A 27,013-nucleotide genomic window follows, 5' to 3' on the forward strand; every position below is an offset into this window, starting at 1 on the left:
CTCTGTTTCTCTCTTGAGCCTCGCCGTTGGTTTCGCGTGTCAAGTCGCCATGTAGTACGTGGATTGTCACAAGGGATGGAAAGAGGCGCGCAACTAAACAAACCGAAAAAGGGAAAGAAATAAAGAGAACCCGAGAGAACCCATCTCCTACTCTATGGCTTGCACATGTTACGCGCATTCACCACCGCACACAGACAACACGACAGCACAGGCAAAAAAGTGGATGGAAGGAACAAAACCACAACGAGGTGGTCGACCGTTAATCCCGAAACCGCCCGACCGCTGCGCAATCATCACCGGCACAATGCAACAATCAAATATGGAAGAAAAAGAAACGAATCTGCTTGTACACACATTCAAGTACATCCGAGTACATCCATTAACAAAGGGGGAATATGAATAACGACACAACACGCATACGCCGCTCAGGTTCTTTCTGCTATTTTGCTCCTTTTCAACTTGAAATCGCATTCATCTTTGAACGCAACACAAACAGCGCGCCTGTGGCGGGGTTAGTCCAACCTTCTCATTTCGTTCGTTCGTTCTTTTTGTTGGCCGTGATGGACCTTTTCCATCTCTTGCGTTCAGTTGCTCTACTGTAATTTCCTCCTTGCTTCGTATAATTGAAACGGTTCAAATTAGAGGGTCTCTCCTTCTCCCTTTGACTCTTCTTATTTCTGGCTGGGATGTTCATTTTAATTGAGTGCGGTTGAATCACGAAGGAGAGAAACTCAAAATATTCACAAGACAATTTGATTACCGGTCTAGATATAGGATTTCTTGGTAGAACCAGCGGCCATTGGGAAACCGTTTGTCTTCATGTCAAATTCCAAATTGTGAACGAAGTGGGTCGACTGGGTGTTTCCTTTAATATTTTATATCGCGTTCACGCTAACCGCTAAAGAGCCAAATCCAGAGAGAAGCGTAAATAAATAATTCAGAGGAACTCAAAATCAGGTGAAACTCGTATTTCAATGGAATACGGAAAGTCATTAGCTCGAATTTGTGGATGGAGCAGTTGACCGCCCTCGGTGAAGCGAAAACAAAAGAAAGAAAAAAAAAGTAAACAAATAAAATAAAATAAATGAAAATCAAAGTCGATGAACACGTCACATCAGTCCTGGTGTGCCTGAAGAGGTTTCGTTTGGGTTCCTCCGCCAGTTCGTTAGCACTACCACGTGAGCGAGTCGTCCTGTGTGAATAGCGGCAATCAGGGCCGTGCCGAATTCGTCATCCCGTACTTGATCACGGCCAACCGCACGACAGATCCATCTGTGCGATAGCCATGTGAGGGGGAAACTGCCGTTGTCGTGGTGAACGGCCCGACTGTGTGATCATCCATCAGTCAACGGGTGAACGGTCACGGTGGCGTGAGCGGCGCAGAAAAAAACCGAAAAAACTCCGAGCGGCTATCATAAATCAAATTTCATCCATCTCTTTTCTTTCTTTCTTTCTTTCTTTCTCTTTCTCACTGTCTCACATCCCATTCCAATTCCATCTATCTCTCATTCCTTCATTCTTTGCCTCTCAAAACAGCTAGGCGTTAGGTGCGTAGAATAATGGATTTTTACATCTTGTTCGTGACATTGTCTTTTATTTTTTGTTTGTCTGAGTGCCGTTTCTTTTTCTTTCTCCTTTCGGAATTTGATAAAATAAAGTAAAAGCCGGTTCAAACATTTCTCTCCATTTTAGCTAGTAGTAGTAGTAGATGACGTTTTATAGGGAACGCCTCTAATGATAACAAAAATGGCAGATTTTTAAATCAATTTTTTTTAAGGCTAAAGAGCAAAGGGATTGACATAATCCCTGTGCCACTTTGCTCCGAGATTGACTTCGACGCAATCACTTTGCCTTAAAGAGCTCAATGTGCGCATCATAGATGAAGGCCGTCATGGCAGGGCCGTCAGATTGTCGCTGTCGTCGCTTGTTTCTTAAGAATAAGAGATCCATCGGCTATCCGGGGAGCAGATGGCACGTCTTTTTTGCTTTCAGATGCTGCTGTGTCCTCTTTAGCGTCACATAGCCTCTTCTCTGTTCCCAGCAGAGAGAGACTCTACACGCCAGTCGTCTCTCATCAGTTAAATTCCGCCGCCCATCTTTGCGTCCTCTACCATTACCGTTAGGGACCCCTCGTTCTGATTTCTGACGTTGTTCTCTGTACTCTGGGGCTGCTGTTTGTGTTGTTGTTGTCTCACACGAACGGAGGCCACCGACATTGCCTCGTTCACCCCTCCAGTCTTCTGATACAACCGATTGGAATTGTTTACTAAATAATCCAATACCTCCCCAGAGTTTTAAAAGTGGTTGGGTGGTAACTCGCAAGCCACAATCCAGTCACAAATATTTACACTACTTTTCCTGAACTCGGTTCAGAAACGCGGCAGAAATGAATTTTCTAAATGATCAAAAATTTGGTCATTTCCAGTCGGTTTTAATATAAGACCCCACGATTCTGGAACAAGAGAAGCACATTTACCATAATTCTCATAGCAGGGCAGGTATAATAGAATGCAGCATAATTTTAAGTGTTATTCAATACCGTTTTCCCATTTTTTCTCCTTGTTTCACTTCTTCTCCCCGTTCTCCCCCCCTTTCACTTCATTATCCCTCGACCCCACCGACTATCGCCTCCCTCTCGTATGTGTTTGTGTGCGGGTCGGATGACGAGAGGATTCTCCGCTGTGGCTTTTATTGTTCGTCCGATGCAACGTGAAGGTTTTGTCTCTGTGCTCCCTCACACCGACCAGACAGGCAGACACACAAACATCCTGCTGGTGTTGCCTTGCCTGGTCCCCCTTCTTCTTATTCTCTGTCCACTTTGAAACTGCAACACTAAGAGGGAGGAGTAGCCCAGCAGAGCCCCGAAAAGGTTTCCGAATATATGATTACTTTTTATCTGGTATTTCTGGTTCTCTTATAATTCCTCCTATGGCTGGTTCGAACAAAAAAAAAACAAAAAAAAAAACGACCTGCTGGCGAGGGTGGACATTTCATTTTGTATGGCTGCTTAATTAAATCCCACCTACGCAACCCATCCACTCCCTTCGTCCGCCATCGCTCTTGTGTTGCGCCTCGTCCTGTCCCGATGCGCACGTTCGTGACGCTCGTCGGTGCAAAATAACAAACACACGACGGGCAATGCCGGCAATGATTGTGCAGCCCAAACAGACACAGAGAGCGAAGGCAATATAACGCAGGAAAAAAAAAGACCCCACAAGAAGTTAACACCACCACCGAATGGGCAACGCGTTTAACACGATAATAATGTCCGAAGTTTGAAACTCTCCAACCCTACTGGATAGGAGGTCACTGCGCTTCTGGTCCGCTCCTTCTCAATTCTCATGTGCACACACACAAGACACAGACGACCGCCGAGGAGGTAAAACAAACAAAACAAGAGATGATGAAGTTACTGGGTGCAACCGCACCTTTAACGACTTTGCCTTCTCTTCTTTGGCTCTGCAAGGAAAAAAGAAAAGATAAAAGTTGTCCTCTCTTATTTCGTCTCAAGACTCACTTGACTCCCCTTGGTGGACTAATCTCAAAAGTCGGGAAAAGTCGCAAGAAGCTGAGAGACACTATGCAAGAGAGGAATTTCCAGAAGAAGCGCAGCAGCAGTGGAGATGAGGACGTGGGTGTCTGTTTCATTCACCATTCTTAATTCTAAACTGAGCCTCGTCTTCTTTTGTTTTTGGAAACTTCAAACTCTCCTTCCCATTCTTCAAACTTTCCTCTTCTTGATTTCAATATTTTTCAAAAAGTCAAATCGTCCCCGACAATGAAAAGCTTTTGAATATTATTAATAGGTCTAAATTTGGGTTCGAATAAGTGTTCGCTCTATTCTGAGACTGTTGAAATATTAGGCCACTGACGAGAATGCGATCAATAGCGACTGCATAAATTTAAAAAAAGGCCCGAAAAAAGGAACTGAAGTCTTTAAAATGACGCAAGGTAGAAACAGCATTAAAAAGAATTAAAAGCGGATCTTTGCCTCCTGCATACTTATTAATGAGACTCGGTTGCATTTCCCCCCTCCCGGGTAGAAGCTTAATGAACCCTAAGCGAACTTCACTGGGGAAGAAGAGATGGACACACAATAGATTTAGAAAATTCATTCCAGCCGATGAAAAATGGGTCGTCGTGGACCTTTTCTCCTTTATTTTATTTTTTGTGGGGGTTTTTCTCGCTCGGTTTCTGTTCTTTGGCTTCAGATCGACTCCGCCCCTTCGTTGTCTCCTGTGTCTATGTGTCGATCATTGCCGCCGCTCCTGCTGTTGCCGCCTCTTTCTCGACTGCAGTTGAAAACAGGAAAAGACCCAAAACTCGTCCGTGTACTATAAGCTTCTCTCCATCCATCCCCGATCCTTTCCATAGACGGTACGGTATCATGCTACACACTGGATGGAATAATATATCGTTCCAGTTCCAGTTGCCTAATGAACCCTCTACGCCTTTTTGTTTCTGCCTCTCGCTCTCTTACGAAAAACAAAATCTTTTATTTATTTTTCCTTAAAGGAGGATATTACCAGGTCGTTGAGGAGGTTGTTCCATTTCTCCCTCTCTTGTTCGCTCCTTCTCGACTCACAGTCGAATCAAAGTCTAATAAATTTCGATATGGACGTCATAAATCCTCGCATTGAGAGAACCCCAAAAAGCCAAACATTTCTCTCTCTCTCTCAGTTTCACTTGCTCTCTGCTGGGTCTCCCCCTTTTATTCTTTTCCGTCTTCTTCCCGGCCGGAGCTGCTGTGTGTCTCCATCTCCTAGCACTTATACACGAAGAAACAACTCCCTTTCCATCTCTCATCTTGGCGACCTTAAAAGCTCTCTCTCTCTTCTCTTATTCTCTTTTCTTCCATGTCTCTGCCCTCTTCTGCTCTCTTATTTATTCCCCTACCAGCACCACAACATGGCCAGCGATGGCCAAGACTCTGCAGTCAGTCCACATGAAGCGCCCACGAAAGGTCGTGTATATTATTTCAAGACTTGTCTCTCTCTTCGTAGGGTCGGAATATAATATCTCATCGTTGGGGTCGGCTATTATCTCTCCTCTCCCAGAGTCTCCGCGTTGTTGTTACACGCTCCTTTAAGCGACAGCCACATACCAGCAGCAGCACCACCGTCAATTCTTTTCTCCTCTTGGGTCTCTTGCTGGACAAGGGGGGAGTGGAGCTAGCCAGGATGACCATCATCTCTTCCCTAGTTCCCTGTGAAACTTATTTGAACCCCGCAGTTGTCGTGGTGACTTTGATTCATCAGGAGAAACAATGGCTCGATATGAAACTCGTTGGCCGCCCCTTCTAGCAAACGACAACCCCATAATAGGGTGGCAGACTGACAGAAGAACTTGAGGATTCTAGGGCTGAAGTTTGTCACGACGTGGAATTGTGTATTGGACGGGCGCAGCTCCATCAGAGTTTTCATCGCTCCAGCGATGTGGATAACTGCCACCGGCCAGCGACTGTGATTTACGGCGGTCGACGACGACAACATTCTCCGTTCGTTTTTAGGGGGGCAACTGAGTATAAGGAAATTCAAACAAACAACAGTTGTCATAAAGGGAATCAATCGTGGCAGCGTCGGCGTTGAGTGGTGCCATCGAACCTTTTTAGGAGCGACCCCCTTCTACTACTCCTTACTCTATGCGCACACGTAAATTTTCTCTCTCTCTCCATGTGACTTTTTGTCGCATTGATCAATTTTCCAGTCGACTCGACACCATAAAGGATGATTTCAAAGAGAGTAGGAAAAAAAGGGGGAAAATAAAAAGAGTCACAAAAACGCAGCAGATGTTAAACTCGTGATGACTCTTTACTTCTCTTTTCTCTTCTCTTTGACTCGAATCATGATGCCATATACACCGGAATACAATATCAAATGGGTTTTGAATGTTGAGATTCGTTTCCCGGCTGTCATTCGAGACCCATTCGACAGAGAAAAAATTGTGACTTGATATGCGCTGCACTACGTGCACGTCAACCGAAACATCAAGTCTTGGTATCCGCACAGGCATCTCAAAATTCTTATCAGCCGAATCAATCGCGACGAGTGCTGTGCCTCATGCGCGTGTGGCTTTCTCCTGATTTGATCCATCGCCGCTCTTTGTGGAAAGATAAAAATCGAGTCAAAGTTGAGAGACAGAGATTGCATTCAACCAAGTCTCGCATAACTGCTAAATTTGGCATTGGAGTGTAAATGAGATAGCTACAACGGCCAATGCACCAGTGCGAAGCTGACTTTTTCACAAAAAATACAAATGATAACTGCGGCAAGGGGCCGGGACTGAAGTAACTAAAAACCGCATGGGCCCGGTTCAATGTTGGTAATTTTCTATTCATTTATATTCTTGACGCATCCATTCATGGACCTATTGGACCCCTCAGTTTCTGTCTGCCGCCCGTCCGAGTCCGCCAGTTCATCCGCGCTCGTCTGCCATGTGTGGGACTATGTGAACTGTGGAGGTATTTAATGTCGCGCTATAGATCTCTCTGAGAGGTTATATAGCGAGGCGAGGAGCGCACAGAAAAGACTCAAGAGGGAAATGTGGGGTTTGCAGCGCTCAAACTACTGGGAACTGCTATGGGAAGAGACGAGAAAATGGAGAAAAGGACGTCGACGAAATCATACGTGGAGGGAGACGAGAGAGTCTTCCACTCTATTCCTCCATACAACAGCTAAAAGCATAAAAGTAGTCGTAGTATGTGTACATATATCTCATGTCTACGTGAATTATGATTCGAGTCAAAGGACTGAGAGTCCATCCGGGTTGAAATAGAGAAATTGTAGATTCAGTTAGACTGTGGGACTCGTGTGTGTGAGGGGCTGGAAAAAAAAATGAAATGGTTTTCACTCCTTTTCTTCTTTTTCTATTCCTTTCAGCTTCTCCTTTTTGTTGTGTTTGTGTCTGTGCATATTTTTACCTTTGCTCGTCGACACGAAAGGAAAAGAAAACGGGCCAGAAAAAGTCTTCGAGGGGGGAGCCAAAGTCAGTCGGAGAGAAAAGCGGAGAAAAGAAGAAGAAGAGACTAGGCGATGAAAACGGAACAGAACAGAACGCTCTTGAAGCTCAATGCTGTTGTAGCCTGTCTACCCCGTCCGCCACTCTCTTTTCTGCCTCTCTATGGCCTATGCGTATCCATATAAATAAATGGTGGATGTTGAAGGATGCGTCCATTTCTTTTGCTTCCGTCTCTCTTAAGAGAGTGAGAGAGGAAAAGGCGGAGAATGACAATTTCGCACTCGATGGACTCGATGGCTGCTGCTTCGGTGCCCTTTTGAAAATGGAATTGACGGAAAAACAGCAGGGCAGAGTGGACGACCAGAACTTTTTTTCAGGCCGAATAAATAAACGAGTACGCGCTTTCGTATTATTTTTTACCCTTTTCACCGCTTTTCACTGCGTTTAATGGAGAAATGTGTCATACGATTAAAGCTGACCGCATCCAGCTCTTAACATCGTCAAACGGTTCGCGATAGGAGAGAGCGGAAGACAGCCGGAATACTTTGATGCTCTTTCGGATGCATAGAGTCCCGGTGGGAAAACTTTGTTGCGCATTCATTAGTCGCTTGGTTTAACGACCTATTAAAATGAGGGAGGCTCGACTGTATAAGCGAAGGGAATAAAGGACCACAGTGGAGCAAAGTTACTGTACGTCTGTCCGGTACACGTCGGAGCAAAGGAGCGAAGGAGGGATGGAGGGAAGGAGGGAGCGGTTTTGAATCGACCATCTCTCTTCCAGCTCTCTTCAGTCTCTTGACATCATGTCGATCAAGTTTAACGTCAAATGAGAGAGAAAACGACCGTCGTCGAGTGTTTCGACTGCGGGGGTTACGGAAAATGGGAACCGGAGACGCAGGGGGAAAACGGTCCAGGAGTAATAGCGACTGGCCGGTCATAGGCCAGGATCTAAACAGCCCAGGGAGGAAAGAAAAAAAAAGGGGAATAACTTTACCGATTATGTAAAAAGTTTATGTATAAATGCTGGAATATTCATTGGCACGTCATCGAAAGATACGACGACACACGGTGGAAAAGTCGGACAAAAACCAAATAAAAATAAAATACCTCGCGGGTCACGGATCCATGGAGACGACCATGGCCCTCCTCTCCGTCTCTCCCTCGACCGCAAAAAGGGGTCCAGCCTCAGGAATGAAAGGAGAAAAGACGAGAAAAGACTAAGAGGACACGGCGACTATTTATCCCGACTGCATCTTTTAGCTGACACGGGTCGCGCGCGTTTCAATTTCCATCGACCGCCACCAAGTGCCGGCCAGGTAACAGCAACCGACGACGAAAATGAGGGGGGACAGATGCACCACCACCACCACCACCAAAAGGAGGGAGACTCTTTCTGGTCGAAGGTGCACAACACAAGGCCGTGCATAGACTTATAGATGCATATACGTGGAATAAATTATGAGAAGTCAGCCAAGGGAAACGATGAACAGGGACAGGCGATAGAAATCTCCGGCGACGTTCTCTTGTTCGGATTTTTCCAGGATTTTTCTTTCCCCTTTTCCCACTTTTATTGAAAAAAAGGGGCGATTGTGAGTTTCTGTGTGTTAAGGTGCGCGCGCGCGCGCATGGATCAATCAAGGGAGGCTCGACTCGTCCGAGTAACACGAGAATGTCCATCGTCTCTCCGCCTTGGCGTCAATAAATAATGACCAGTCAGAAAATTCTTGGCCCGTTGATATTTTTCCAGAAAAGATTTTCAGAGATGACGAGGAATATTTCAGAGAGAAACTGGACAATTACAATCGTGAAATCCGACCGCCGCCAAGTTGTGTCGTTATTTGACAAAAAAAAAAAAAAAAATATTTCTCCTCCAATTTTTTGCCGAAATGATTAGGTTCATCTTATCGAAACTTATTCGTCTTTTTCTTTTCATTTCTTGAGCCGACTGATCCGCTCTCCCGTGGCTCTCACATTTTCCTTCGGCTAGAAATCGGATGTTATAGCCCATAATAGAAATAAGAAGGATCCCGTTGCTCCTTTGTACTATTCTAGCGAAACTACGTGAATAGGATTCCAACTAGTTTGGATTTTTTCTTCTATTCGTTTTTCATCTTTTTCTCGTGGTCGTCGGTTTGTTGTCGAGGATAAATGGCGAGATTCAGCACCTCGGGGATGGCTGTCGGTTGGGCAGCCCACTGTTATTTATTATGTCTGTGCTGTATTAGATCGCGGGAAACTCTGGTCCATTCCACGCACTGCATCCAGCGCGGCATAGTCGGTCCACCGTCACGTGGATGGCGCAATTGGTGCATATCCAGGGGGTGGGTGGGTGGATTGATGGAAAGGGACGCGGCGACAATAAGAGAATAAGCGGAGGGATTGCTGCTCTGCTGCTGTACGATCCATCTATAAAAATCGGGCTTTCCGCTTTCCCTAGCACGTCAGATGTCGTGGATCCCATGCGGGCTCTTTGGATTCTCGCCTCTTTATTTCCTTTCGTATTTTCTTATTTCTTTAACGCGAATGGATACGACCGTGCCCTATACATACGCACGTCTACTATCCAGAAATATACGGCATCTAAATCCATCCTCTCGAATAACACACGCAAGTAAATGTGCTGCGACGTATAGATCCAGGCAAAGGCCGTGCGATGAGGGGGGAATGTACTACTGAACGGAGAACCTTTACACTCGTTTCTATTCAGCACAGTTCCCGTGTGTAACGAGGGATCAGTTCTTTTCGTCTTTTTCTCTACTTATTTTCAGAGAGGGAAAGATATCCTCGGGTTTCACCCATCAAGCCTCGTCGTATCTCTCATTTAAAATCGTAAAAAAAGAGAAACCATAGACGCAAATTGTCAGCTGAAACAGACGGGGAAATTCAAGCCATAACCAACCGACGTCTGCTCCCCCGTTTCTCGAGTCTATCTGGATTCGATTGCGGCGGCGGTTTCAATAATACACTCCGCCGCGTATCTCTTTATCCGAAAACACATGGGCAATTAAAAGTTTGTTGGTCGCTGCTTCATCTTGGTTCTGTGCAGGAAATACTAGTCCTTTTCATACTGGATAATGACCTGGATGAATAGAAGACGAGACTCACTAGTAGCGGACGGGTACTAGATGTAATCCGCTTCCTCCGTGGCCTCTTTCAGCGCTGCTACTCCGTGCTGTATCTATTTGTTCACCGCCACCACAGTGCACATATATACATCGGCAGATGCATAATATATATGTAATTACGCATACATGTACCAGAAACGATCCAACCGTGTGCACACATCTCTCTCTCTCTCTTGAGAGGGAACCCTTCTGCACCGCTTCTCTTTTCTTCTCTGGTGTACAAGTACAGAAGGTTCTTTGCGCCAGCGCACTATTGAAACGGACTTGTATCTTTGTGAATTCCCCTCTGCATCCGTCCGCATCTGCGACGACGAGAAAAAGCTGCTGCCATGTACATTGAGCTGTGCATCCAGCCCCTTCAACTCTCCTTCAACTCTCGATCCTATTCAAAAGTCAGCGGTCCGCGTTTTCATGCAACCCGTTAAATGACCCGGTTGATATGAAGCCCTCTACACTTTTTTCTCCCGTTTAAGAGAATAGCCTAGGCGCCTTCTCCCCTCCGATTTTTTCCCCATTGATATTCTCCAAACTCAGCGCGATGAGAGTTTTGAAGTTCTCGTTCAGGCGTTCGCCCCCGTCCGTGATGGCGGTTCGATATAACACAAGGACTTGGGGACGGGAGTCAGGTCCTGTTCGTCTCGCTCTTGATATCGATATCAAAGTATAAATCAAAAGTGGAAAACTTCCAACTTGGCATAGGAGCCCTTCTGACAAAGTTGTTCTGTTCTGATGGAAGTTCTCCAACAAAAGAGACTCGAGAGAAAGACACAGAGAGAGGGTCTCAACAATACAGAATAAACACATCTGCCAGGCTGCATGTGTGGTAGCACCAAGGACACGAGTCCCAGCATCCAACTCCTATGGCAATAACCCGACAGAGGCCAGTACCAACGAGTTTCTCTTGTGGTATTGTTTTACATGCAAACTGTGTGTAGTATATCAGACAGTGTAGGGATATTCCATTATTGATCCCGCCATGGGGTATATAACGACTATGTATTCCCGTCTTTCCTTTCTTTGATTATAAATATTTTCATCTTAGCATAGACCTACCTAGTTTATTTGCATATGCAGAAAATCCAACGATGATTTCGTTTTTTTCAATTTCAAAATTGTATTATCCTTTTCCTTTCTTTGTTCTGTGTCTTCTTCATTGTACGTTCCGAACCCGATGTAACTATCCGTTGTGATTGGGTCATAGCTGCAGGAGGAAGAAGCAGTCTGGGGGCTCCGGCTCCCCCATTGTGATTAGGATCGATTGTTCTGATGATGGTTGTAGCCCAGCAGCGGCAGCACATTGTTAGCTCAGCGGTGCGACGGGCAACTTGAGACCAGAGTTACTATATAGGAAGAAGACGAAACGGCCAAAAGCAGCGGAAGCTGTGCGTGGCCCATCGACCAACAGGAGCAGCGATCTCACAGACTCACTTTTTTTTCCGCTTTTTCATATTCGTGTTTCTGTAGAACCCTGTTCATCTTTCTCACGGGCAGTACCTCTGCCAGCTGAGTCGTCTCTGCTCTATCTCGTCATCTGACTTTCTGTTTATTCTCTGTAAAGGCGCGCACTTTGAATTTCGATTCAGATCCGACTGCAAATCAGACGTGCACCGCCAACTTGATAATGAATGCCGTGGCATATAAATAGATCGTATTTGAAGTTAACGGCGGGAAACTCATTCTCGATTGCTCCGTCGGGCGGTTCTATCATAAAGCTCCTCCTATTCAAAGAAAAGATCAGAGGAGAGAGTTCCTTTTGCATACCGATTGCCTTTTGCGTTCGTTATGAATATATACCTCTCGACGACTGCGATGGGCCTTCCTCTGCAAAGTTCATCCTGTTTGATGGAAACAACGGGACTAGCGTGCAGTAATTAATCTCAAAATCTTTTGTTCTCTTTTGTTTTAAATTTCCAGAAGTCGTTTGGGGCAGGAGAGACGTGCTCTGTCTACTTCGAGACTGACGACGGAAGAAAGTCGGTAGGCGTCGGACCAAGACATGGAGTGCGCCGCACCAACATCACGGCGTCGTCGAGATTGCAGAGTGGGAAGCGTCGCAGCGCTCGCCATCGTCGTAATGATGGCCACGACCGTCGTCCTTCCAGCAGCCGCACTCGACACGAGTACGTACAACACTTTGCAATTCAGACTCAACAAAGGATCCCCATTTTCGAAATTTGTTTAAATCTTATTATTTGATGCGTCAGTTGACTCGTCATGTAACACGGCAATTTACTTGTTAAAAGACCGTTTTTAAATGGCGCTTTGCCCTAATTTACTCGTGGAATCAGGAAAAGTTGGACGTGACAACTCATTGTGACGTACGTCCGCGTACGTCAAAGATTCAAGAGCAAGAAAAGATGAGGGGCTGTGTACAAAAAAATATGGCGACGAAGAAGAAAATAAAGAAAGGAAATAATACGTAAGAGAATGTAATGTGCTGTTGGATGGGTGTCTTTTTCATTAGATGAGGCGCTGTGTGTTGCCCATCTCTTGGGTGTCGATTAATTTGTACTCGGATCTTGACTCTCGAGTGCCGGACGAAGAGCCCGAGGAGGTCCAGTTGTACAACAGCGCAGACTCTCTCCCTTGTTGGCTGACAGACTCTTCTTGATGCTGGCTGTTGTATCAAGCTTTTTCAATTAACATTGATTGCGTTTTCCCTTGGACTATTTCGAGTGTGCCCCCGAGTGCCGGTACTCGACTCGACGAAAGAAATTTAATGAAATAGACACAACAAAATTTTGGAAAACAAAAGAAAGCAACAACTACGTTCTATTGTCAGCGGAGGCTGAATTCTTAATGGGGCAGAATCCGGCTTTTGTTTTCATAAAAGAAAATGTGTCGGCCGCCTTTCTTTATGACACAAACTGTATAAAACATATCCACTAGTAAATTAGACTAGACTATACAATTTCTTCTTTAAACATTTGTTATTTCATGTTTCTTTTTCCTCTCTCTCTACAGCGCCATATATTTATTAATTCACTTCTTTTGTCTTTTGGTTGTCGTCGGGTTCCTGTCGTCTCCTTTTCGCATCTCGCACGAACGACTCAATTAGGTCAATGCGTCGGCGCCTTGGGCATGGAATCGGGAGCCATACGCGACGAAGACATCGCCGCCAGCTCGTCGTTTGACGGCGCCAGCGTCGGACCGCACAACGCCAGGTACTACATTTCACTTTTCAATGTGTGAATTTCTCCCTCTGCTGAATTATTCATGGATCAGCCAAGTATCCTCCGAAGCTGAATGAATGAAATTCGCTAAGAGATGAGAGTGAAAAGATTTCAGATTCCAAATCTGTTGGAAATAAGACGAAAACGTTAGTAACTGGTCGAGTGAACGCGAATCTCATCTTACAATTTTTAGTCTTCCATTTTTTCTTCAATACTGGTGACAGGATTCGTTCTGCTAGGAAATAAGCTCAAGCTGGAAAAAGTTGATGGGTGACGGGTAACTTCTTCGCTGTCATTTGACGTCATCTCTCGAAGATTTGGAGGTTATTGGAATCGATCAAAACCGGAAGAATACACAAGTAGAAGGGCAGTGTAGCGTTGCACATTCCACTACAGCGATGACAACATGTCAAACTCGATATCGTTCGACAGCGAGCCACTCTCTACATCATTCGACGCTGACGTTCAAGCTGTGAACAGATAGAGAAACGCTAATTTTGTATGACTATTCCAATCTTTCCGTTTGGACTCCATTTCCAACTTTCAACTTTAAAAGACTCTTCTATATCTTCTTCGATATCATATCGGTTTTTGCAAAGCTTTTACTCACTTTAAAATTGATTTTTGAAAAGGACGACGCTATTGATCGCTAATTGGCAGCTCACACTAACCAGATGTTGTGGGTCGAATAGTAAGTCTCGAGTTACGATCCTGCTCCAGGGACAAGAGTGACTGCGACACAAACAACCAAACATGTAACTCAGCCCCGGTGGAAGAAAACCGCTAAATTTAGTTTTCTCCTTTTCTTTTGAATAGAATTAAATTTAAAAAAAAAATATTTAACCAATTCCGTGGAAATACAAAATAACCCAAGTCGGAAAATTGTATAAAAGTAAACAATCAGCATGAGAGGAAAGCAGAAAAACTGGGAATGAACCGAGTCATGTAGCTAAAACCAACATCAGAGACACGTCGATGAAGACGACGGGAATTCCAACAGAATTAATGCCATTGGTCTCCTGGTTTTTCTTGTCGCTTTTGCATTCAACACCATCAGAATCAAGTGATGTTGCCCTTGCCGGTCTCACGATTCCATTCTATGGTCAAGCCAGCGCCTTTATTCCCGATCCTTTTATTCTTTCTCGAGTTTCGGCTGACTCGGCGCAATTTTCATCTGTGAACGATCACGAAAATGAAGTCATCGAAGCAGACCCCACTTTTTTGTGTTGTACACATCATCGTGTAGACACGACGAAAGGACCAGAAAGACTTGATAAATCGAGTGCATAATAGTGGTGGACCAGTGACTGATGGCGTCCATCAACAGGCAGAAATAAACTAGGAGGAATTCGGTAGACTGTTGGGCCGCCAACTGTTTTGATTTGTGATGATTCCCGTCACGATCAGTCGGCCATCACAAGAAATAAATATCCAACAAAATATAAACGCAAACAAACACGACTAATGCCAATAATTTGTTTCTGTTTTCTCTTCTTTTCTTGTTGATTTCCTTATTATGTGCAGAGTGCGCGTGGAGAGGAACGGAGGCGCGTGGTGTCCTCGCCAACAGGCCACTCATCAGCCACGAGACTGGCTCGAGATCGACTTGAAGACGGACCACGTCATCACGGCTGTCGAGACCCAAGGTAAGGGCAAAGAGGGAATAATTAGAAGCTGCTGCTGGGAACTAGTAAACCTGAAAAGTTGGTTTGTACGAGTTTGTAATTTTGCATTGGGGCCACTGTTTTATTTTTACGGCAGCAGAACAATAACGAAAATCAAGGTATAGTGACTAAGTAGAGAAAGAGAGTAGGTGAAGGGAAACAATCCTCACACAAATTAATGTTTGACGAGTCTTCTTTTTTTTAATGTGGTTCGTTATTTAATTCGGTTTTCCTTTCTTTCGATAGGACGATTCGGCAACGGCCAAGGACAAGAATTCGCTGAACACTTTCTACTTGAATATTGGAGGGAATCGTTGGCCAAATGGGTTCGCTACAAGGACATTAAAGGCGAAGAGGTATGCTTCTTATTGCGCAGTCTGCTTTCCATTACTTTGCAGCCGTTCCTATTCTATCTTTTCTTTATTGCCAACCAACTTCCCAAGTCTGAACCAGGAGAGAAGTATAGGGGGAAATTCAATTGAATATCAGACTATAAACTGATTTTTTAATAATCATTTATTATATACGGTACTGGCTTAAGTGCTGCAACATAAGGGCACGATATTCCCCGGCCACGCAGTGTGTAGATCCCAATCTATTTTTCTATATTTTATCTATAAATTTATTTTTGATCGTTACGGTCTGTATGTAAAGGGCCGTGGAACTTCCCCCCTCTCTCTTTACCGTCACATCTCCTCCCATTTCCTCTTTGACTAGTGGCAGTGGCACAGTACTCCGCCGAAACGGCCCTTTCTCCTTCCCGGCTGCTGCAACTCTCACAGACTGTGAGATGATAAAGGTCCACGATGACATAGAAGGACACAGAAGAAAGAAAAAAAAAAGCGAATGAAAGAAAAGAAGGAATAGAAAGAGGAAAAGAGCAGAGAATCAGAATGGAGCACGAAGCCGCTACGTGATTATATAGATGAGAAGTCACGTCAAGTCAACACTACACAACACATGATGAGGGTGTGAGGAAATCTCGATTGGGAAGAGCCAAAAGGGCACCAACTCCTTTCTTTTCCATTTTCTCGCACAGTCTCTCCTTCCGCCGTCGTATTCGTCGCCCTTTACTTGATTCTTCTTCTGCAATCTTGATTGTTATCCCTCGGCTCTCTCTCATTCGCGTGGAAAGAAAGAAAAGTTGGATGTCCTCGTTTGACTTCTTTGATTTCCAACGGATGACGCACAGAAGCAGCTGGCCCGAGTCCCTTCTTTTCACGCCCGCTGTACGTATAACAACCCGTAATTATCTCACGCGGATTACACTGCAGACGCCGGGAGGAGATTGAAGATCGACGGGGGGGTTGCGAGTTAAACGGATGATGGTTTATCTACGTCCGTTGCAAGTTTGCCGACACTTGCGTGTTCCATCGTCGCCATCCCATGGATTGCGTTCGTGCTTTCCCAACTTTTGATGGTTGTCTTGTTTTTCTTTCCAGTGTTGGGTTGTTAACTTGTTTTGTATTTTATCTAAAGAGCCGATCCCTACGCTACTAAAAAAAGAAAGAAAAGTAGGGCGGGATCAGGAGCGGAAATGATTAAAGGGCGATCATCTTCTTCTTATATCCAGACGACAATCTCTTCTTGAAGCCACCCCTTTTTGGGGGTTGACACTCCTAACTCTCATCTTCTAACTACAAGTAAATTATTAGAACTTAAAAAAAAATTTGTCCAGCCGAATATTGCCGTTAAATGCGGTAATCATCGCGAGACAATATTTTATTTTCTAAAATGGAATAACATATTCCAGATAAGTAATCGATAATTGGGAAGCTAGACGCCGTTCAAAACCGCACCTTCAACTCTCGCACGGGATTCCTTGTTCAACGTGCGAGTCCAGTATCTCTCGTGAGAACGGCTTCTCCTGCACTGTATTGTGACAGTTGGCAGTAGGACACAGAAACGACAGCTCCTTATTGTTGTCGTCTCTTATTATGCGGTGTGCAGCTCTGACTGAATCACAGTTTCTCTAACCGAAAAAGAATAGAATGGAAAAAGAAAATGTTAATAACAGCATGGATGTGTACGGTTGTTGTCGGTCGGACGTTCATGCAGCGTTTCGTTCCCTCATTCTCACCGTCGAAACGGGCAATCAGTTCATTTCCTTTTTCTGATTTTCTCACAACTGATTGAAGTGCCTATTATAGCGTAAGGAATTGGGGAATAGTTTAAAATCAAATCAAATCGCCCCGTCATGTCTCAAACTGCTTTGGCTTGTTCACTCATCGTTTGGATTTTTTTAAAATATTTTCAGTTCCGTAAATTATTAAAAATTCAAAACTAAAAATAGAGACGTCCAAACATGTTCAAGATGAAGTGGACAAACTAGCGCAAGAGCCCATCCTCGACGCTAAATCGTTTAGACATTTCACTGTTGACTGTCTAATGTATTGGCCTTCAGTCCGTCGCATCCCGCTGGACATCATCGATCACAGTCCCAACGTCACCGTCTGTTTTCCACTTGTCTTATCATGACCGTTGGTGGATGACTCGACTGATCGAGTAGATGCCCTTAACAAGCAAGTAGCTCTTTCCCGTCTCCGCTGCCATTGTGCACCAAAATCTAACCACTGCACCGACTGTCCGCCCTCTTCACCGTCTACTGTTCCACACCTGGCTTGATCGTATTAGTCATTCTGCTCTCACCATGACGGTCGTGAAATCTTTTCAGGTAGCCAAGCACGTCTAATTACCTTTTTCGGTCGCTTGAACATGCGAATGTTTCGACTTTTGGCCAAGCTCAGCCAAGCTCAGCCAAGGATGTACACAGGGTAGAAAGAATATTTTTAAAAATATTGAAAAAGGTTCAAGTGAAGAAAAGGAAGTTGAAGGTTGTTGATGAGCTTCACTTTCCTGCTGCAGTCATTATCAGCAGGTGGGTTAGTAACCATCACTTGTGTGCGCCGGTCTTTCAAGTAGCCACGCACAGTCGTACACGTTAGACTCTCAATTATTTCTCGTCTCTTCCCAAACACGATGGAAAGGAAGGGAAAAAGAAACAAACACAAAAAGAAAACAACAACAGAAAAGAATACCAAAGTGATTCTGGGGTGTTTTTTTTTTAATTTTTTAAACAAGACGATGGAGACAACTAGAGGAAGAGGGAAAACTACCGGAAGCTTCAAATCATTCTCCATTCTATTTTGGTGGGGTGTAGAAAATAGTACTGTGAGTTTGAAGGGGGGAAACAACAACAACCACAATGTCACCTCGAAATTGTTTCCACGATGACAAAAGATGAACAAAAAAAGGGACAGAATAAACCCGCAGGAAAAAACAGGGAATCAAAATGTGATTTAGAAAAATTGGATAATGAATCATGCAATTCAGAAGTTCCTTTTCACTCAGGTTTCTTTTCCATATCAACTTGATCGCGCAGTTATTTCTGTTTTTCCAAGAAGACCAAGAACTAATAAAATCGAATAATGAGAATGGGGCATTTGGCTATTAGCTGATTACAATTATGCGTCTTACAAAATTGTTTGAAGAGGAAAGGTTGACGTACAGAAAAAAAAAAAAACTTTTCCCAAACAATAGTTGTGTTGAAAACATTGACACGAGTCGTGAAATTCGGTGAAATTGAAATCCCTCTTGGGGTTCGTTGAGCATTTGAGAGTTTCAAAGGTTTTCAATGACGCAGCAATGCAGCCGTCCTTTTCTTGCACGACGACTAATCTATTCCGCGATTCCCGCCGAGCGTTCGCCGAGAAGTGGCTGCTCGATGCCAGCCGCAGCGAGATCTATTAGGGATTGCTGCCGTTCCTTTTACATCGCATAGATGTGTTTACAGTCAAACTCTAGTCGGAATAGTTAGAAGTGACGGGACGTCAACGACGAATGTCTCGCACTCTCGCTCTTTCTGACTTTCTCCTTCTCCGACTCTGCCATCCAGCCATCCAGGGGAATGAGAGCTGGATGACAGGGTGACTGGCAGAGCGAGTGGATTGTGGATAGCCCACATGCGTATGGGGACGTTTATTATATGGAGGGGGGCAAGACAAGCTGGCTAATGAATCAAAAGAACGGCCTTCATTTCTCTCCCTAGACGTATGTGCTGCATAGATGGCCAATCAACTCTGTCGGAATTCCCAACGCTCGCCGGAGCCAACGTGGAAGAAAGGAGAGGGGAATTCTGCGTTGAACAGACCAAGACGGACGGAGAAATACGAGGCGCAGGGAGCGAGAGAAAAGCTGCGCTCTGTATGAGCGACACGTCATCCCTCCATCCCTTTAACCGACGCTCTAGATTATTAACGAAATACTCGGCGCGCGCCCTGGTACCGAGGTTCACGGGAATAAGTTGCCCGCCATCGATCCTACCCAGAAAACACGGACTACTTCCACCACCGAAATCCATCACGAAAACCTGGAACTCCTATAAAAAAAGAAACAGAAAATGTTGACATGAACCTGAAAATGCGGCAACCAAAAATTCCACAGGATCTCACTGGGCGCGGCGGAGAGAATTTTATGGAAGGAACAATGAACTTTTTCTCTCGTCCCCCCGTCGCTCCTCGACTTCCCAACGTCGCCAACTTTTTTCTCACCGGCCTTGCTAGATTGATGACGGAAGAGTTGCGTGTGACTAGGTCCTAACTCAAGTGGCGTCGTATACCCGAACTTTGGCCGAGATTCACGGGATAATAATCCCAACAGATATCATCAACAACGAACAAAGTTGACTTTGATGGCGTCGTGCCTTTTCGACGGCGATGACGACGGCGATTGTTGTTCTCGTATACGTGTACAACACTCAACTTGGACGGTGGTAGGTATACGCACAAAAAGGATGAGCTGGAATTGAGGGTGAGGGATAAGTGTATTTTGCCGCTAATCAACAGAATAGAACGAGGCAAACTATAGCACGATTCGTGTAAACAATTGGCTCTAGCAGAGCCCAGCAATCCACGATCAATAATCGGACACAGCCTTGTTTTCCTTTCTCCAACGTCAACACGCCACTGCCTAAAGGCAAGTGGCTCAGGGAAGTTTCCCGAACGAAAAGCACACGGGAATTCTGCGTCAGAACTCATCGGCGTTTGATTTTCTTTCTTTTCTCTTGAGAAATTTTTTGAAACAAAGATGAAATATTGAAAATAGTATATTTTCTCCTCATATGAACGATTCAAACTGTCTGACAATAAAACATGTTGATTTGGAGAATAATAATTTTTAAATATTATGGTATTTGTTTAATTTAACAGGTAATTGCTGGAAATACAAACACGTACGTGGCCGAGAAACGCGAATTGGACCCGGTGCTAATCGCCCGCAAGTTGCGCTTCTTCCCTTACAGCCATCACCGACGGACCGTCTGCATGCGAGTCGAGATTTACGGATGCCCTTGGTTCGTAATATTTCCCTGTCGTCTCGCACGATATGCATTCGTTTTCGTTTTTTTATTTTATTTTATTTTTTACCAAGTTTTGAGTGTCTCCTTTAACTGCGCCATATAACATACCGTGCAGAATATACATCTAGCCTTCTCTCGTTTGTATATTCATGGCGTTTAATGTTTCATTTTGTTGTCGTTTTCCCCAATGAAGGTCTGAGGGAATTGCCAGCTATTTGATGCCGCAGGGAGACCAGCGAGGAGCCGGCTGGCAATTCTACGACGCTTCTTACGACGGCATCTGGGACGGCTCTTTATTGCGCCAAGGACTCGGTCAACTGACTGACGGCAAACTCGGTCCCGATAACTTCAAAGCCAGCTACTACGACCAAGATCGAGGTAAAGATAAGCGCAAAGTACCAGTTTACTTTCCCCGTCGTCCCCGTCATCTTTGACTCTTCGCTGTCGTCGTTTTAACTTTTATGATCCGGCCGTTGTAGGTTGGGTTGGATGGCGTAATGACTCGCGCAGCGGACAGCCCGTTGAGATCGTCTTCGAGTTCGACACGGTTCGCGACTTTACGTCGCTCAGTATCTTCGCCAATAATCAGTTTACCAAAGACGTTCAGGTAATAATTTTTTGTTTTTCGGTTGGTCCTTTCGTATCAGCAAAATAAATAACGGGACACTTTCAACACCATTTCTGGCCGTATCAGTTTCAAATCAATGTCAAATCAGTCACCATTTGAAACGGCCATCAAAATGAATCACGACACTTGAACCATCCACTCATTTAAATGTTATTAGATCTTTTCCGAGATGCAAGTGCATTTCAGCGTTGGGGGACAAGTCTACCCTGGTGAGCCAATCATCTACCGCCCTCCCGAGGATCGCATATTCGAGAATTCACGCAACATTAGCGTCAAGTTGCACCACCGAGTCGGTCGCTACGTGAAATTGCGCTTGTCCTTTCCGGCTCCTCCGGCTCGTTGGATTCTCATCAGTGAGGTGTCGTTTCGCTCCGAAATTGCCGCCAGGAATTACACGACTGAAGTGGACGGCAGTCCCGTCACTCCGCCAGCCGCCGCTCCCAATCCGCCCTTGTCAAATTTGCCACTCCCACCAACCGGTCACGATGTCGGGATCAACGCCGGATCATCTGATCAAACCAACGGTAACGAAAATATTTTATGAGCAAACATCAAACAAGGCGCGGTCTGGTTTTACACCATTTAGCGTTGATTTCACGATATTTGAATTAAATGAATTAGCTTACAAAATGAGAAATTATTTTTTAATATTTCGCCATCGTAACGGGAAAAATGATTAACATAGAAAAATATTACTGATGCTGTCCATATTCTGGCGATTGATGTGTTTACAACAAAGTAGACAGAGGAAATCCATGAATATGGAACGAAAGTAAACGATCCATTTTCTACCCTCTCGTGCCAAGCTTAGCTCCTTTTCCCCATTTTTTTTTTCTTAGTTTGAAATTGGTAAACACAGAGCGCGTGAACGGTAACGAAACAACCCCCTCCTCCACTCCCTCACTCCCTCCTAGTCATTTAAAAAACCATAACCGTTGGAAAAGTTTCCCTCGCATATGAATACGAGCCTCTACGTCAGAGAGCGGCGGAGAGCGGAACATTCATTTTTCGGGAAGGCGACATCCGGCCGCTTAGACTTTCTTACTCATTCTCGCCAAGGCAAAAGAATCCATCCCCGATGAGTTCACATCTGGGTCCCCATCTCTTTCTTGGCGCTGCTATTAAATCATCTCTGTGTTCATGACATTCCCGACTCGGTAAAAACCTTGCGGGAGCGCAGTAAAGAAAAAAAGAATTTCAACATAAATATGCGTGCAAGCGCAAACTACGGTATAGCAAAGGGTTTCTTTCTCTCTTTTATGTCAGCCAAGTTTTCACGAAAAACAGACGGAACTCGAAGACGACGATGAAGTTCATGAAAGTTCAAAGAGGCATATTTTCTCCGTCCGACCACCACCACCACCGTCAACTTTTGGTTTTTCTTTGTTTTGTTTTGTGGGTTTTTCACAAGCAATAACTCGGCCGGGTCTCTTTTCGAATATTATTGGCAATATAATAAGGAAAGGGGAAAAATGAGAAACAGTTTTGAATGGGTCGTTAAAGGAATAACAAAAAAGAAAAAACGGAAAACGCATGTAAGATCTGAAATAGTCCAAAGATCCAGAACAAAACCTAACGAAGCAGGCAGGGTCAGCGCATTGTTATTGCTAGTGACGTAAAACATAAACTGTTTTCTTTCTTCAGAGGACTGTTAAATTTTTGAACAAAATTTCCCAGCAGTGCTCTTGACTCCACCGATGTTCCTTTTAAAGGGTCAAAAGATTTTTTTGCAAAGTTTTAATGCAATAATGTTATAATTTATAAAGCAATTAAATTTCACAAAGTTTAATTTTCTTTTGTTTTCGATTGACAGAGACGAGTCCGCCGACCAGAGAAAACCAAACGTACATGGCCATCATCGTTGGTGTTCTGGTGGCCGTCAGTTTCTTGCTGGCAGCGGCCATCCTCTTTATGATGATGCGGCGGCGTCAACGCAAAAGTCTCTCCGGCAGTCCGTTGCCGGACAAGGCGAATTGGGCCTCCCAGGTCGGCAGTCAGCCCAGTCCGCGGCTATTGGACGGATCGGTCGGTGAACACCACGAGGATCAATTAATGCAACATCATCGGGGAAAGATCTACAACAAGAACAATTCTCTTCCGTATGGGAACATTGGCGCCGACTTGTCGCGCTCGGACGCCGCCTCGCAGTACTTGCTGCCTCACTCGCCGGCCAGCGCCCATTTGACAAGGACCGAATATCAGGAGCCTTATCACGCCCTGCGCTTCTCGCCCTATTATAGTTACAGCACTCTGTTGCTGGCCGGAACTGAGGGGCCAATGAAAAAGACCAACACATCCGCAGGTAATGACAAGAAAACAAAAGAACTCGGCGACTCAGAAAAGCCAAAGTTGCGTCATAAATCAAAAGCGCTGCTCTTTTATGAGTGCTCGCGGCATTTCTAAATGGGCCAGCAGCAGTATAACCATTTGGCCGTGAGTCCCACCGACGACGTCCGAAACTATTCTACGGACCCATTAATCTTACTTTGGAATAACCCGATGATCGATTTATGGTTTATAGTCTCAGACACGTACGACTACGCCGTGCCGGATATTAGCGGGATTAGCAGCTGCAGCGCCGCCCATCAGCCCCTACTGATCCAGCCAGCTTTACAGAAACAACAGCATCCGCATCAGCCCAAATTGCCTATCGCTTCCCCTCCATCGATGGCGATCGAAATCGACACTTTGGCCTCATCGTCTCATTCGACCACCACTAACGGCTCGGCGTCCTCGGCGTCGGTCCACCTCGGATCCGGCAAGAACAATAATCAGCAGATCGGGCACTATAACGGAATCAGCGAATCCAGCCCATTGAAAAAGGTGAGAGAGAAACAACAGGGCATCATTGCAGGCTCCCTCATTCCCAATGGCCGCGGGTCTCTTCGGCGGTATAATCCTCGTCCGATTCAGTCGATACAGAGTGTATAGTATAAGGTGGGGTTGCTGGGCCACATCCGGAGAATGAACGAATGAGCCGTCTAGCTTTATAGAGAGAGTTTAATGTCTTTCCTGTGCTTAGAGAGACAGCCACAGTCTCCCATTCTCTCAATATTGATTGACGGAAGCCCCACTGCTGATGGGTCTACATCCAAGTCACGCGATGCAGCACTCCACCTTCCATTCCCTGCTTCTAGGCACATAGCCGCATTATCAGCATAATAAATCGATTATCGTAATGGACTTTAAGAAGAAGAAAAAAGTGGCCACTACTGGAATCGTTTCTTTTAATGTTTTCGACGTGGTTTTCCAGTTGTGTTGGATTATTGACGAGAGACTCTCGGGGCTGGCGCTGGGTCTGCGTCAACTAAAGCGTCAATGCACGTGAAATTGGAATCCAACGGGCTTGGAACGAAATTAAAAAAAAAATACGTCAAGGCCTTAACTTGTGGTTTAAAATTCAATTTTTGAATTACAAAATCCTAGAAAAATACGGTAGAAAATGAAAAAAAAAAAATTACGAGCTGCTAGTTGATTGAGTCAAGAAGACCACGAGATTCCATGTTATGTCATGCACTGAAGAGTTTTCAGCTCAATTGGGATGGAAAGTCGACAGTTGCGGGAACATTTTTGATGTCCTTTTCAAAGTTTGCGGCTATCTATGATCTATTAGACATATATGGAGAATGGGATTTTAGTTTTTGAAATAAAAAAAAACTCATTAAGTTAGTTGGTTTAACGTTGACTCGCTTAGCGATTTCATTTGATTGCCTCTAACTTCTAACTCTAACTCTCTAACTTTTAACGAGTTGAATGAACAAAGTAGTCACACTTTTGTTTAAGTTGAAAAAAAATTCAAAAGAAACGAAACTCGAAACCAAAGCTGTTATAAGTCTTATAACATTACTTCAAAAAATGAAATAAAAATGTAGTCGTAAATGGGAGTAAAATCGCGACAGCAGTGATGAAGATGCGGGTTTAACGAACAGACAGAGAGGTGAGATTTTTGCCATTCAGTGTCGGAAACAAAGTCGTTGCGGACAGTTTCGAATCTCACAGTCAAAAGATCGGCGCCATTGATCGACAAGAAGAAATAACGACACTCTTCTCACTTGGACGTTTACAACCCCGTAAAATAGAAAAAGAGAAAAACTGGTTTTGAGTTTTTGACCCATCCTCTTTGCAACTTAAAAGATTCTCGGGATTCGCAGCGGTGCGGCGTGTAAGAAAACCTCCAATCGCTTCGGTTGTTTTTCACGACGGCGTATATTATACGGCTAACACGATTCATAGGCTTCGTTATTGTATATTTTGAACTTGGCATCAGTCGACTCGGGAATTACCGCATGAATAAAGAGAAATGTTAGTAATGTGCACCGAATCACCCTTTACCGGAAGAACCAATCGTGAGTGACGTGCGCTAGATACATAGCGCACAGATGACGATGGCGCCATCAAAAGTTCTTTTATTCAACAACTCTTCGCCTCAATTCTCTTTCTTGGGGTTGTTTGTTTTTCCACTGAAATTTTAATATCGTTTCACCATTTTTAAAAATGTGGTTTCGTTTTTGCTTCAATAAACCAGCCATTCCGATACGCCTTTAATTTCTCCAGTTTTTATTTTATCCGTTTGAGGGTGTCGTTACGAACGACCACGATCTGCATCAGCGGTTTGTTGTTGATTGGAAACCGCGACTTTGTGGCGTCCTTTTTTATTTCCACAGAGGTCTTCGGTCAACCGTTGGTTTCTGGTTACGTTAGACGCCTAGTTTGCCTTTCTGACTGGAACATTTTTTATTGACAAAAGCTAAGAAAGTCAAGTCACTTTGCCACCAACTGGAGACCCAAGTAACTGGGCCGGTAACGAAATAGTTCTCCCTTTTAATTGGATTACCGTCTAGACTCTAAACAAATCCGCATTTTTACGTTCCCTTCAGGGCCCACCTCCCTGCGTTATTCCGTGAAAAGTAAACAGTTGGCTCATTTCAATGCAAATTGTAGCAAATAAAACATCTCAATTTTGACATTTCTGCTGAATCCGCACCCTTTGAAGAAAGCTTATTATTTCCCTGTTTCCATTTCTAGAACCAAATTTAATAGTAATACCTAATTATAAATGTTCGAAAATTAATCCAATAATATAATTATTTTTTTTTTTTTATTACAGCCGGCGGACCGGGCAGAATTATTATCCGCCCTGAAATCGAGGGCCGAATCACTGATGATCCCAGAATTATCTCTCAGCAAACTGCATCTGGTCCAGCGGATCGCCAATGGGGCGTTCGGCACGGTATACAAAGCCGAAGCCGAGCACATCCCCGAGTACGGAAGTGCCGTCTACACTTCACGGCGACTGGTGGCCGCTAAATATCTTCCCAATACGTCGGAAAAAGACAAGTAAATCATATCTGTTTCCGTTTGATCAATTCATTCTCACATCATCTAACCGATCATTTCTACTTATTCCCTTCTCTCGCACAAATAATCAGGTCGGGATTCTACCAGGAAGTGAGGCTACTGGCCGCCTTGGACGATCCTCATTTATCGCGTGTTCTGGCCGTCTGCACGACGGAAGAGCCATTCTGTGTCGTCCTTGAGTATTTGGACTACGGCGATTTGAACCAATTCTTGAAGCTGCACCGATTCCGCCCGGATCAGCAAATTAATTTGTCTGATAGTCGCAACAACATTTCTAAACCGTTTTCTACTCCGGACGAAACATTAACGTACGAACAATCGCATTGGAGTTAAAATTCATTTCCCACTTAATTTACAAATTTTTTTCCCAATAGGATGGGAAGTCTGATATTTATTGCCAGTCAAATCGCATCTGGAATGCGCTACCTCGAGTCGCTAAATTTCGTTCATCGCGATTTGGCCGCCAGGTAATTTCATTCGAATGTTATAAAAATGCTGCAAATTATAACGCAATGTTATCAACAACAAAACCAACAGGAACTGCCTGGTAGGCAAAGGGCTTCAGATCAAAATCTGCGATTTTGGGACCGACAGTGACATATATGGATTGGATTATTATCGCTCCGAGAATCAAGCACTCGGCTTACCAGTCCGCTGGATGGCATGGGAATCCGTCATACAGGTATACCAAATAACAACAACAAATAACGCAAACATGTTATGGGGTTTCAATTCTAACGTCTGGAAATTAT

The 27,013-nt window shown here is 44.5% G+C and overlaps 1 protein-coding gene across 1 annotated transcript in view; it reads left to right on the forward strand.

Moving 5' to 3' along the window:
• LOC124196664 (discoidin domain-containing receptor 2-like) overlaps positions 1-27,013 on the forward strand; it is a 33,243-nt gene that overhangs the window by 5,321 nt on the left and 909 nt on the right. Inside the window, exons 2-15 of the mRNA XM_046591820.1 lie at positions 11,997-12,202; positions 13,141-13,246; positions 14,780-14,901; positions 15,166-15,275; positions 20,127-20,269; positions 20,469-20,653; positions 20,755-20,882; positions 21,061-21,427; positions 22,717-23,205; positions 23,425-23,726; positions 26,011-26,240; positions 26,333-26,569; positions 26,636-26,728; positions 26,799-26,943. Coding sequence (XP_046447776.1) covers positions 12,079-12,202; positions 13,141-13,246; positions 14,780-14,901; positions 15,166-15,275; positions 20,127-20,269; positions 20,469-20,653; positions 20,755-20,882; positions 21,061-21,427; positions 22,717-23,205; positions 23,425-23,726; positions 26,011-26,240; positions 26,333-26,569; positions 26,636-26,728; positions 26,799-26,943 — 2,781 coding nt within the window. The 5' untranslated portion in view covers positions 11,997-12,078. The remainder of the gene's footprint in view (positions 1-11,996; positions 12,203-13,140; positions 13,247-14,779; positions 14,902-15,165; positions 15,276-20,126; positions 20,270-20,468; positions 20,654-20,754; positions 20,883-21,060; positions 21,428-22,716; positions 23,206-23,424; positions 23,727-26,010; positions 26,241-26,332; positions 26,570-26,635; positions 26,729-26,798; positions 26,944-27,013) is intronic.

Source organism: Daphnia pulex, chromosome 7 (assembly GCF_021134715.1).
Source record: "Daphnia pulex isolate KAP4 chromosome 7, ASM2113471v1".
Taxonomy (NCBI): Eukaryota; Metazoa; Arthropoda; class Branchiopoda; order Diplostraca; family Daphniidae; genus Daphnia; species Daphnia pulex.